The sequence below is a fragment of the Neltuma alba genome, unplaced genomic scaffold (genome assembly GCF_004799145.2).
Source record: "Neltuma alba isolate B1F8T4 unplaced genomic scaffold, ASM479914v2 tig00012917_pilon, whole genome shotgun sequence".
In the NCBI taxonomy this organism is placed as follows: domain Eukaryota; kingdom Viridiplantae; phylum Streptophyta; class Magnoliopsida; order Fabales; family Fabaceae; genus Neltuma; species Neltuma alba.
Window position 1 is genome coordinate 157619 of NW_021637284.1, and position 13359 is coordinate 170977.

The 13359-nt window shown below is 37.7% G+C and overlaps 2 protein-coding genes and 1 pseudogene across 2 annotated transcripts; all 3 read left to right on the forward strand.

Annotated features, from left to right (window-relative positions):
* Window positions 1–3111: 3111 nt before the first annotated feature.
* Window positions 3112–4989, forward strand: LOC114732527 (probable polyol transporter 6; annotated as a pseudogene).
* A 2332-nt stretch (window positions 4990–7321) lies between these two features.
* On the forward strand, window positions 7322–9129 carry LOC114732528 (probable polyol transporter 3). Its single transcript, XM_028919812.1, has 3 exons — window positions 7322–7427; window positions 7611–8257; window positions 8377–9129. Exons 1-3 carry the CDS (start codon window positions 7322–7324, stop codon window positions 9127–9129), a joined length of 1506 nt encoding a protein of 501 aa, XP_028775645.1.
* Window positions 9130–11337: 2208 nt separating this feature from the next.
* On the forward strand, window positions 11338–13092 carry LOC114732529 (probable polyol transporter 6). Its single transcript, XM_028919813.1, has 3 exons — window positions 11338–11488; window positions 11594–12240; window positions 12340–13092. Exons 1-3 carry the CDS (start codon window positions 11338–11340, stop codon window positions 13090–13092), a joined length of 1551 nt encoding a protein of 516 aa, XP_028775646.1.
* The last annotated feature ends 267 nt before the right edge of the window (window positions 13093–13359 follow it).

Genomic DNA, 13359 nt, shown 5'->3' on the forward strand with positions numbered 1-13359 from the left:
TTTGTTCACTATATGTTACTGAACCTAACATTCCTTTTCCCACCCAAATATTCATATCTTCATTTCAATTCCAAGTTTTCCAGCAAACGCTTACCAAAGTTCCAAACATGACACACACACAACACTACTTTAACAAATTTGTTTTGTTTTTTTTTTTTCGCGATCTAATTCATTACTCTTCCTCTTTTTTAATTTTTTTCCCCCTTTCCGGGTTTAATTTTGAAGGAAAGGACACAACAGAACTCGCCCGGTAAATGCCAAGAGGTTGGGAATTATTGGACAGAACATCATTGTTGTGCAGAGCAGCCATGATTCCACCACCAGATGCAGAACTTAACGAGGCCCCTACATGTTTGTGTTACCATGAACTTTAAATGCATGGTTTCCTAATTAATTTTCAAAACGTATGCAGCCTGAAATACGCATGTGCTTCAAGAAAAGTCAACACACATCAGTTAATTTATCTTCAGCTTTAATTTATTAGTTATATGTGTCAGTTTTTAATCTTGAATGGTTGAAAGTGATGAAGAAAGGCTAATTATCAGCTGATGAGACTGAGAAGGGAAGGTTGAAAGTGAAAACACAGTGGTAATATATATGTATGGGTACGCAGTGGAGGGGCCGGCCGTCAGAACGCAGCAAGCACCTGAATCATAAAACGGATCAGAAGTCGAAAGAGTGGTCGCCTTCATGCATGATGCATAAAAATCTGGCACTTCATTGGTAATCTTTTGCCATGGACAATAAGAAGATGGTCAGTTGCGAAAGCAAAAGAACCTCTCGTCCTTTCATCATTATATTGTAGCTTGAATGAATGCTAATATTGTGAAAAAGGAAAAAAGAAGCCAACTCATTCAAAGCGTGGGGCCTGGATATAGCTTTGTGGGTTGTAGAATGTTGAATCTGTGGATGTTGGTGCAACATAAGAAAAGTCAATCCAAAGAAGCACCTCTTCAAGAACATGGAGGTGCGGATCCAAGGGAACAAAATCATCTATATGCACGTCTTTTTGATTCCTTTCTTTGTTTGTTTTTGCTTTTAAGAGACATTTAGTCTTCACTCGTTTGACAAAGTTTTAGGCTTTAATTTCTCTTTTAACATCTACAGCTAATTGGTATTTTTTTAATATTTAAATTAAAATGTAGTTTTCCCAGAATAGCTTCATCAAGCATAAGTTCTGTGTGGGCAATATTTTTCATTTTAGCTTCTATAGAAATACATTGTTTATTGGAAGGAGAATTTTTTTTTAAGCTTTCATATTTTGTGTATAAATATATGGTTGAATGAAATGCCTGTTGCGATGAAAAAATAAAGTTTCATTGAAAAGACGTGCAACCTCTACTTTTTTTCCAACACAAAAAATCTCAAGCTATAGTTAATCAAATTTGTCTTGTCATAAAACTCCACATCTAACATGAAGATCATCAGACAAATTTGGTTTACATCCAGTTAATTAAAGTAGATATGAGGAAACTCTCATTTCTTAAATATGTGCACAGAAGTTTAATTCTCAGCCTTAATTCCTTCTTTTAAGAATAAAGTATATTATAAATAATTTCATTGGAAAAAAAATCTCATCTTAATTACAAATTCCATTAAAAAGGCTAATTAAACCGAATACTTCTCTAATCATCTGCTTGAAGAGTCATTCCAAGAGAGTTTCGGGGGCAAAATAAGGTTGAAGAGGCAGCGCTTTCTCTTCCACCTTTTATTTGTATATTAAATAATAATACCTCAGATCATGAGATGGAGAATTTCAGTATGTGTTAAACCAGTTTCTTTCAGCGGAGATTAAGACCTATACTTTCTAAAAATAACAGCGTCATATATATACTGCTTAAGTATTGGCCGGTTAGAAAACTTCCTATATCAGGTATGAATAGTAGCGAAGATAGAGAATAATTATGGAAGAGTCGGTTCGAGAAATAAAAACAACAGGAAGTAATATTCACTCTGATAAACTAGATGCAAAAGCAGAAATAAAGGACGACGAGTACACCATGCATGAACAGGGGGATTTAATAGCCATCAATACTTGAAGAGAAGGAAACGGTCGAGTTTCTACAGGGTCGTCGTTTCCTTCATCATCATTTGACTGTTATATGTACAAAAGGTGGGGCTTTTGATTTCAGGGGAAAGCTAGAACCCAGTTAACAGACACTTTCATGATGCCTAAAATCTCCCACTTCATATTCAATAATAAGATAGTTAGATGCGATGGCAAAAGCGCCTCTCATCTCGTCCTTTCATCATCAACTGGTATATATGCTGATTAATGTTTTCAAAGTGAAACAAGCCCCTTCGTTCAAAGCGTACGTGGGGCCTAGCACATACATGTGTTGCGGCTCAATATTTGTCATTTCAGCTCCTATAGAAACGTTTTGTTCATTGTCGATCGGGCAGGAAATTTAGAAAAATAGATTCATATTTTCCGGCTGAATCCATTGATGAAAGACTAAATTAAACTAATGTAAATATATATTTGTATATATATAATTAAATGAAGCGTGTGTTGCGATGGAAAACTAGATGACATCGTTCAATAAACTGATATAGCTCTCCGATCACCTTGAAGAGTCAGTCCAAGAGAATTTTAGGGAGGGGAAATATGATCCAAGAGGTAGCTTTTGTGCTTTCTCTTTGACCTTTGTTTATATTCCTTTTATTTTCGATATAAACCAAATAACAGTTTTACACAGATTAATAAAGTTAGTTAAAGTTTTTCTTTTGTAAAATATTAAAATTGTTCTCAATAAAAATAATTAGTTATAAGAATCGGGTTAATTAATTAGAAAGTCTTATAATTAACTGGGGATACTAGCTAGATTAAAAAAAATCAATGCTCACAAAAAATATATTATGTATTAAGTAATCTCTTAGACATTGAGAAATATTACAATGAATGATTTCTTACCGAGTAGATTAAGACTCGACTCATTTTAAAAATATCGTTATACACTTTTTTAGCATATTCCAGATAGAAAACTCTCTCCATATAAAGTATAAGGATCAGATATATATACATATATATATAGCTGTAATATTAAGATCACAGAAGCACAACGACAAATAAAGTCAGTGGCAAGAGGGGGGGGGGAGGAACGATTCCAAATGGCAGGGGAGAATGGTGTCGATGAAACTGAAGAAAGTTGGCAAAAACTCAACAAGTATGCTTGCGCTTCTGTGGTAGCTGCTTCTATCATCTCCATGATATATGGTTACGGTGAGTTCTCGTTCTCGCCGATATAATCATTGTTATCATACGACGACCAACAAGTTCCTACCTTGGAATTTTGTCCGAAAAATAAGTCGGAAAAAAACACATGAGAGCATATATCAATACATGGTTTAAATTAATTCATTATGAAAGTACGAGATGATGAGATTGAAACATCAATTTTCTTTGTTGCTAACCGGATATTATGTTCTCTTCAGTCACAGCAGTTATGTCCGGAGCCCTATTATTCATAAAGGACGATCTTAAAATCAGTGACCCGCAAGTACAGCTGCTTGCAGGCATCTTAAACGCTTGCGCACTTCCAGGATCCTTGGCCGCCGGCAGAATCTCCGACGTCATCGGTCGGCGCTACACCATTATCGTAGCTTCCCTCCTCTTCACGTTGGGCTCCATCGTGATGGGCTACGGCCCATCATACCCAGTCCTAATGATCGGAAGATGCATTTCAGGATTTGGGGTGGGCTTCGCGATGCTGATAGCACCGGTCTACTGCGCCGAGATCTCACCGGCTTCCTCCAGAGGCTTTCTAACTTCCGTGCCGGAATTGTCCATCAACATAGGACTCCTGCTTGGCTACGCCTCAAACTATGTGTTTGGAAAGTTGAGCCTCACACTGGGATGGAGGATAATGATTGGTGTCACGGCAATCCCTTCGCTAGGTCTAGCCATTCTCATGTTAAAAATGGTGGAGTCTCCCAGGTGGTTGGTCATGCAAGGCCGTGTCGGTGACGCCAGAAAGATTCTTCTACTTGTCTCTAATTCTGACCGCGAAGTCACAGAGCGCTTGAGGGATATAAAAATTGCTGCTGGCATCGATGCAAATTGCGACCAAGACATCGTTCCGGTACGAAAATTAACACCATAACAAGAACTAAAGATTTGTTTCATTCTCTAGTTTTAAATATATATCCTTTTGCGGCTACTTGGCTTTTATACATACATACATATCTATTCAACATGCAGTAATGGCCTGTCGTTGATTGTGTGGATTAATATAATATTCAGGTGCCTAAGCAAAGCAGGGGTGGGGCAGGAGCTTTGAAAGTCCTATTGTGCAAGCCTTCAGCTTCAGTAAGGAGAATTCTAATTGCGGCGGCGGGATTGCACTTGTTTATGCAGCTAAGTGGATTCCATGCGTTCTGGTATACACGCCTAGAATATTCCAGAAAGCAGGCATCACCGACAAGAGCAAGCTGCTGCTAGCCACGCTTGGAATGGGAATTAGCAAAACTATATGCACATTCATGGCAGCCTTCTTGTTGGACAGGGTGGGGAGGAGGGTTCTGCTGCTCGTCAGCTCGGGAGGTATTGTGGTGAGCTTGTTAGGATTGGGTGTGTGCTTGACCATGGTGGAACATTCTAGAGAGGAGCTGCAGTGGGCAGTAAGCTTCAGCATCGTGGCTGTGTATGCGTTTGTGGCTTTTATGGGAATCGGATTGGGGCCTGTGACGTGGGTTTATAGCTCCGAGATATTTCCTCTGAGGCTGAGAGCACAGGGGCTCGCAATCTGCGCGGTTGTGAACAGAATTATGGGGGTGGCGGTGGTTATGACGTTCATAACAGTTTATAAGAAGATAACGATGGGCGGAATATTCTTTGTCTTTACCGGGGCCACCGCCATAGCTTGGTGTTTCTACAATGTCTTCCTGCCGGAGACAAAGGGAAGGTCGTTGGAGGACATGGAGGCCGTCTTTGATAAATCTCCCAAGTCGGAGGTTCAAACGGATCAACCTGCAGGTTGCAATTATTAATAGCTGCCTTCGTTGTTTTTTTTTTTTTTCCAGTTCATGTGATGTGGGCCGATAGTTACAAGCCCAGTTCGAAAACATTTGACTGAGGAGGGGGTGCTTCGAAAATCCTAAAAACACTTAAAAAAGTGTTTTAATATAAATCAAAATAAAACTCTTCTACCAACAGGGGTTGGTCCAGTGGTAAGCGGCTTGGTACACTTTAAGTAAGGTCTCGAGTTCGAGTCTCAGCGTATGCAGAAATCCCGGCAACCAAAAAAAAAAAAAAACTTTTCTCATATACTATATTTGATTTTTAATATAAGAATTTGTTTAATTTTATTTTGGTTCTAAATATGAGACCTCAATATATTTTGTTTTTTGTATTTATTTATTTTTTAAAGCATTTCTTGCAATAATGATAATTCTAGCGAATGCATTTCATTAATAAGAATATTTTAGAAAATATAACACATATTTATTATAAATAATTAACTTGTTTAATTTTTTTAATCTGCTTAAATTAGTCAATTAATTTTTATATTAAAAATCAGAGATAGTACTTATCTTGAATGCCAAAAAATCACTTTTGAAAAGCTAATTCAAACACCTTATAAATCAAAGGCCTATGAGATCCGCATGCAAACGCAGACTTATGAAATTGTGCATGTTTAGATTAATATTTAAATTAAAAACTACTAATCCGGTTGGGTGTTCGTAGAATCGTAGCTATTCCTCCCCAGCATAGGTGCTCGTAGGACTCAAACTTGGGATTTAGGGGAATCAAGTGGGCCTTTACACTACCAAGCCAACTCTGCCTTGGTACCTCTACTCTTCGTTATAATTTAGATCTAATTAGTGATGACAAAAAATATGAGTAATGATCCAGTTCTTGATCACTATTTGTCATTTCAACTAGATGCATTTTGTTCATTTGAGGGACGAAAACTTAAAAAAGCAATATTATTTTTTTTTTCTGGCTAGATCTATTTTGAAAAGCTAAATTTATATAAATATACTAATATAGTTACATGGCACGTGTATTAATCGTGACAAAATAAAACGTAGAGGTCCTCAAACTAATAACGATGAATGTAGATCCACAATATTGTTTATATTCTTTGAGATTAGAAACCTCCATCGCTAATGATGTCATTACGTATATTTAAGGTAATGTGACTTTTTGAAAGATATAATTATATTTTTTTTCATAGAAAAAGGGAATATTATTTCTAAAAGTCGTACTACGCCCTCCGTTTCACATCACAATGTAGATGGCCTTAAGAGAAAATTTTTCTTTCATCTTGTATGTCTTTTTAAGTTTCTTTTGCCAGGTCTTTTTAAAAGTTCAAGACAGTTTTTTCAATTATTGTTGTATTATATTTTTATTTATCTGAGTGATATGAGCGTGCAAGAAAATTCTTTACGAGAGCAAATTTGATGATGTAGTCAATATAAATTTAATATGTTGATTGTATTTCTTAAATCTTAATTTATGTATTACAATTTAAAAAATATATATTTTGAAACGGAGGAAATACCATTTGTAAGTCACTTGTCTTCTTATGTTTAATAAATCAAGTTCATATGCTTTCAACTCAAGCCCAACATTAAATATCATTGCTTAAATACTCGTATAAGCTTTTTTTTTTTTTTTATTTTAATTGGCCCCAAGCTCCATTCAGATTAGTTAAATATAGCGGTTTTTCTTTGTTTTTCTGGGAAAAGAACAAAGCGGAACTAAGTGCATGTTAAGTTGTTGACGTCTTTCGATTGCATCTTTGCTTGTAAGAATGGCCAACATCAGTTGTTAGTATCCTCTCCTATCACCCTAGGAGTCATTTATAGAGACCCTATTAAAAATTTGCACGAGATGGAGACAACGATCTCCTTCAGATGTTTTTTTTTTTTTTTAATGATACAGGTGATGCAATATAGCACTACCTATAAAACTTAGTTAACCAAGTTAGAGAGATTAAATTAACAAAATTAGTTTAGTTAATTATTTATAGTAAATAGATGTAGTCTCACATAAAATACTATTATTGATCATGTTTATTTGAATTACGTATTGATAGTAACTTCTTAGCTTATACAACTACTATAAGGATTAATTGAGTGCAAAATAGATAAATATTGAAGACAAAATGAACTAAGATCTTATATTTAGTAACAAATTAAGAGTTAAAATAACTATTACATTAAGGATTGGAGATAGCTTATTCTTTAATAGAGTAGCGTGGTATACTATTTGTCAACATATTGCCAAATTAAAAGAGCTTCTCTCCCCAGTATAAGAATCATTCATAACATGTAACTGCATCTATGAATTTAGTTGATCAAATTCCCAGAACCAATGGAGAATGTGATCAACGCAGATGACGAAAGTCTGAAAAAGCTTAACAAGTACGCCTGCGCTTCTGTTGTAGTTGCCACCGTTATCTCAATTATATATGGTTACAGTGAGTTCTCCTTCTCTCCCACACACACACACACAATTACAATTTGTTTGGAAAATAAAAGGTAACAAAAAGACACAAGAGCTTTAATCTACAATGAATTGATTAATTCAACAAGGTAACTGTGCTCGAGAATATTCGCAACCTAATACGAAAAACTTGCTAATTCCAAATTCTTCTTCTCAGCCACGAGTGTAATTTCCGGAGCTCTTCTATTCATAAAGGAGGAGCTTAAAATCAGTGATCAACAAGTACAGCTTCTAGCAGGCATTTTAAACGCTTGTGCGCTTCCAGGATCTCTAGCCGCCGGCAGAATCTCCGACGTCATTGGTCGGCGCTACACCATCATCGCAGCTTCCCTCATCTTCTTGTTGGGCTCAATTCTGATGGGCTACAGCCCATCGTACCCAATCCTGATGATCGGAAGATGCGCTTCAGGATTGGGAGTGGGCTTTGCATTGGTCATAGCACCTGTTTACTGCGCAGAGATCTCACCAACTTCCTTCAGAGGCTTTCTGACGTCGTTCATAAGCCTGTCCATGAACATCGGAATCTTGCTTGGCTACGTTTCAAACTACTCCTTCAAAACTCTGAGCCTCAAGCTCGGATGGAGGATGATGCTTGGCGTTTCAGCAATCCCTTCGCTAGCTCTGGCCCTTCTCATGCTAAGAATGGTGGAGTCTCCGAGGTGGTTGGTCATGCAAGGTCGTATGGGTGAGGCCAAAAAGGTGCTTTTACTAGTCTCAAACTCTGAACCCGAAGCTGAAAAGCGCTTGCGGGCCATAAAGATCGCAGCTGGGATCGATGAAAATCTGGGTCAAGACGTTGTTGCGGTAATTACTAACATATCAGTAATTGAAGATTAGTTTCATTCTTGGACAAGTAACTATATACATTGTTTCAAAACTTGTGTTTTAATGTTTTCATTTACGTACGACGCATAATTAAGCAGGTTCCAAAGAAAACCAGGAGTGGAGGAGGGGCTTTGAAAGAACTCCTTTGTAAGCCTTCACCTACCGTGCGAAGAATTATAATTACAGCCGTAGCAGTCCACGCTTTCCAGCGTATATGCGGAATCGACACCATTCTGTTATACAGTCCCAGAATCTTCGAGAGAGCGGGAATCACCGACAAGAGCAAGCTCCTTTTAGCCACACTTGGAATTGGAATCATCAAAGTTATATGTACATTCATTTCGGGGACCTTGCTGGACAGAGTAGGGAGGAGAGTTCTGCTGCTGATCAGCGCAGCGGGTATGGTGGTCAGCTTGATAGGACTGAGCATTTCCTTGACAATCGTGGGACACTCTGGAGAGAATCTATTGTGGCCAATAAGCTTAATTATCGTCGCCGTTTATGCCTTCGTGGCTTTTATGTCTGTTGGAGCAGGGCCTGTGACGTGGGTTTATAGCTCCGAGATATTGCCTTTGAGGCTTAGAGCACAAGGTCTTGGAATCTGCGTGGTTGTGAACAGAATCGCCGGGGTGGCAGTGATTATGAGTTTTATAACAATTTATGAGAACATAACCATGAGTGGGACTTTCTTTATGTTTGCTGGAACCACCGTGTTAGCTTGGTTGTTCTACTATTTCTTCTTGCCTGAGACAAAGGGAAGATCTCTGGAAGACATGGAGATCATCTTTGGCGGACGTTGTAAGTCGGAGGTTCAAATGGCCAGAGCACTGTGCAATACTACTGACCCATAGTTGCCTATTACAGATGACAGATTAGCATACCGTATGTGGTTTATGCATATATGCCTTCTAATTATGTTTATTTAAAAATGCATGAATTTGAATGGAAGATCTTCTTAATCTACTTGCAAAGGAGTCCAGTTGGAGCCTTGAACTTTTTCCTTTGGAAAAACTCTTTGTTTGTAGCATTCGCCTTCCATGCGAAGAATTCTAATTGCAGCTATAGGATTTCGCGAGTTCTAGCGCGCGCACATGCATGCGGAATCGATGCTATTCTTGATATAACATGAAACATTGAATTTTGTTCTTAACATTATAAAAACAATAATTTAAAATGGGTTTTAAAAGAACATGGATAATTTCATCACCTAAAGATGAAGTAAAGGGGACGGATATAATTTTCATTGAAAAAAATAGTTCCCATCAAGTATGATTTAGCCATGGTATAATTTTCATTATTTTTAATTTTAATTTTAAGAGTGACCATTTAAACTTTTACCCGAAACCATGACTTGATGGGAATGAAAAATGGAAATCATTCTCATTTCGCTTTGCACACATAAGCAGCTAGCCTACAAGATTACTTGTTCGGATCGTATACGTTTTCTGAATTCTATCTGTTTTACGCAAATGTCAAAGATTTTGCAGGATCTTGCATGGTCTATTAGTGCAAGTAACTGGACTGATGAACTCGTGTAACGTAAAGCCGATAGTTATTAGGAGCCCAATCTACTGAGTCTAAGTGAGTCAAAGGCCGATGATATATATGCACATGTAAAGCAGACTATTTAAATGAAATCATATGAAATAGTGTTCAGATCAATCTCTATTTTTTGTGCACGGGAAGGCAGAAGTGTTAAATCTTTTCCGTTGTATGGAAAAAAGGTAGAAGTCTTAAGAAAATATACATTCAGATAAAAAATTCAAATATTGTTTAAACTTTGATCACAAATAGGTCTAGAGTAATAACAGTAAATAAGATCCAACTGTCGATATATGACTATTTACACATTTTATGAACAAATCATAACAACCTTAATTAAATGAAAATTAATGTTAATCAAATTTGCAAACTCGCAAAACACGTTCACTTAAGATTTGGCGTGTGCTGTAAACTCATTGGTTTTGGTCAAAACCTACTTATTAATATTTTGTTTCTTGTTGAAAACGAGTTTTGACGCCTTTTGAGACAAATCTGCTTTCGCATTGCTTGGAACCATCCAGAGGTAGTTTCAAAAACCTCTTTTTGGTTGGCCATCTTCATTATGCATGCGTGATGGCGGCAATGGTAACTAAATCATATTCCATCAATAATGTAGTAGCACAATACTTCTCATTTTAACTTCTATAGATGCATTTGGTTTATTTGAGGGGACGAAGAATTACAAAGTAATATATATATATATATGTCTATGTATATACATTTATATTTGGCCAGATCTATTGATGAAAAGTTAAACGTACATATATAAATATAGTTATATGGGACGTGCGCTGTGACAAAAAATATAAAGGTAATTGAGTCATGGTCAGTGACAGATGATGAATATAAACCAAAAATATTTTTTTTATTCTTTGGAAGAAATAATTGAAAATTCTTTGAGAAGAATAAACACGATAATGAGTAAAAAAAAAAAAAAACAGAAATGTGATTATTGCTCTGTGTTAAAATTTAGAGAGAAATTTGTTACGAGCAACATGGAGCTCCCCCGGAAGTCAAAAAACTAGTACCATTTATAAGCCATTTGGCTTCTTGAGTTTAATAAACTATATATGTTCATATGCGCTCAAAACCCCTCATGTCCAAATAATATTGTGCCATTGCGTGGCTTAAATATACACATACGGTATATTTGACTAAACTCAAGTGTTATTGTTATTATTATTTTCATTCCCTTTTATAGGTTAAATATGGTATTATTTTGAATTTTTAAAAATAGAGTAAAATTAGTAACTAATTCCAAAGGAAAAATATGTTAGCATCTTTTAATAAATCATATCTTGATTAGAGTGGCCAACACCAGGAGCTATAGTTAGCACCCCTCCGATCACCTTAAAAAGTCATTTACAGAGAGTTATTGAAAAGGGAAAAGGATTTTGTTTCGGTCCTCACCAGTTACAATTAACGTATTGCAAATTCAAGGAACTGCTTCTCTCCTTATATAAGGAGATCAACGAATCATCGATAACTCTGTAGATATGAATTTAGAAGATCATAAGATGTCCGGGGCAAAAGAAACTAACGGACACTTCCCAGAACCAACGAAGAACGTTATCGATGTAAATGATCATGAGAGTTTGAAAAGGCTTAACATGTATGCCTGCACTTCTGTTATTGTTGCCACCGTTATCTCAATTATTCATGGCTATGGTGAGTTCAATTGCTTGCTCATACATATATAAAATTACTATGACCCACTGATTTCATATATTACTCGGGCCACCACATATGAAAATTTGCTAATTCCACATGCAGTCACTAGTGTCATGTCCGGAGCTCTACTATTCATAAAGGAGGAGCTTAAAATCAATGATCAACAGGTACAGCTCCTGGCAGGCATCTTAAACGCCTTTGCCCTCCCTGGATCCATGGTCGCCGGCAGAATCTCCGACGTCATCGGTCGGCGCTACACAATCATGGCAGCTTCCCTCATCTTCATGTCCGGCTCCATCCTGATGGGCTACGGCCCTTCATACCCAATCCTAATGATCGGAAGATGCACTTCAGGAATTGGGGCGGGCTTTGCATTGGTCATAGCACCTGTTTACTGCTCAGAGATCTCACCTCCTTCTTCCAGAGGCTTTCTGACGTCATTCCCAAGCTTGTTCATAAACGTGGGAATCTTGCTTGGCTACGTCTCAAACTACTTTTTCGGAAAGATGAGCCTCCTGCTCGGATGGAGGATGATGCTCGGCGTTGCAGCACTCCCTTCCCTTGCCCTAGCCCTTATCATGTTAACAATGGTGGAGTCTCCGAGGTGGCTGGTCATGCAAGGTCGTGTGGGTGAGGCCAGAAGGGTTCTTTTACTTGTCTCAAACTCTCACCATGAAGCCGAAAAGCGCTTGCGGGACATCAAGATCGCCGTTGGTATCGATGAAAATTCCAACCAAGACGTTGTCACGGTAATTAATACACCATAACAGTAATTGAAGGTGACATGTAACTACATTGTTTCAAGACTTGAGTTTTAATGTTTTTACGTACGACGCATGATTAAGCAGGTGCCAAAGAAGACCATGAGTGGAGGAGGAGCTTTGAAAGAACTGTTTTGTAAGCCTTCACCTTCAGTACGAAGAATTCTAATGGCAGGCATAGCACTCCACGCGTTCCAGCGTCTTTGTGGAAATGATGCCATGCTGTTATACAGTCCCAGGGTCTTCGGGAAAGCAGGAATCTCCAGCACGAGCAAGCTCCTTCTAGCCACACTTGGAATCGGAATCATCAAAGTTATATGTACATTCATTTCTGGGACCTTGCTGGACAGAGCAGGGAGGAGGGTTATGCTGCTGATCAGCGCAGGGGGTATGGTGGTCAGCTTGGTAGGATTGAGTGTTTGCTTGACAATCGTGGGACATTCTAAAGACAAGTTATTATGGCCAGTAAGTTTAGTTATCGTCTCCGTTTATGCCTTTGTAGGTTTCGCGGCTCTTGGAATGGGGCCTGCGACGTGGGTTTATAGCTCCGAGATATTCCCTTTGAGGCTTAGAGCTCAAGGGATTGGAATCTGTGTGCTTGTGAACAGAATCGCGGGTGTGACAGTGATTATGAGTTTTATAACAATTTATAAGAACATAACCATGAGTGGGACTTTCTTCATGTTTACTGGTATCACCGTGTTAGCTTGGTTGTTCTACTATTTCTTCTTGCCTGAGACGAAAGGAAGATCTCTAGAAGACATGGAGATCATCTTTGGTGGACGTTGCACGCCGGAGGTCCAGATGGATAAAGCAGAAAGTAATACTACTGACCCATAGTTGCGTATTACAGACGGCAGATTAGTTCATTAGTATACCGTATGTGGTATATGTATGCCTTCCAATATATACTTATGTTTATTTAAAATGCATGAATATGAATAACGAGGATCATTTTCAATTGTGCCGATAACACGCTTGAATTTTGGAATTAAAGAAAGGATTGTAATGGGGGCTTTCAAGTTTTAATGCTGAGGCAAATCCAATTTTATCGTGTTACACGTATGTGTCAATACTTAAATGGAAGAATTTCAATTTCTTCGTGGA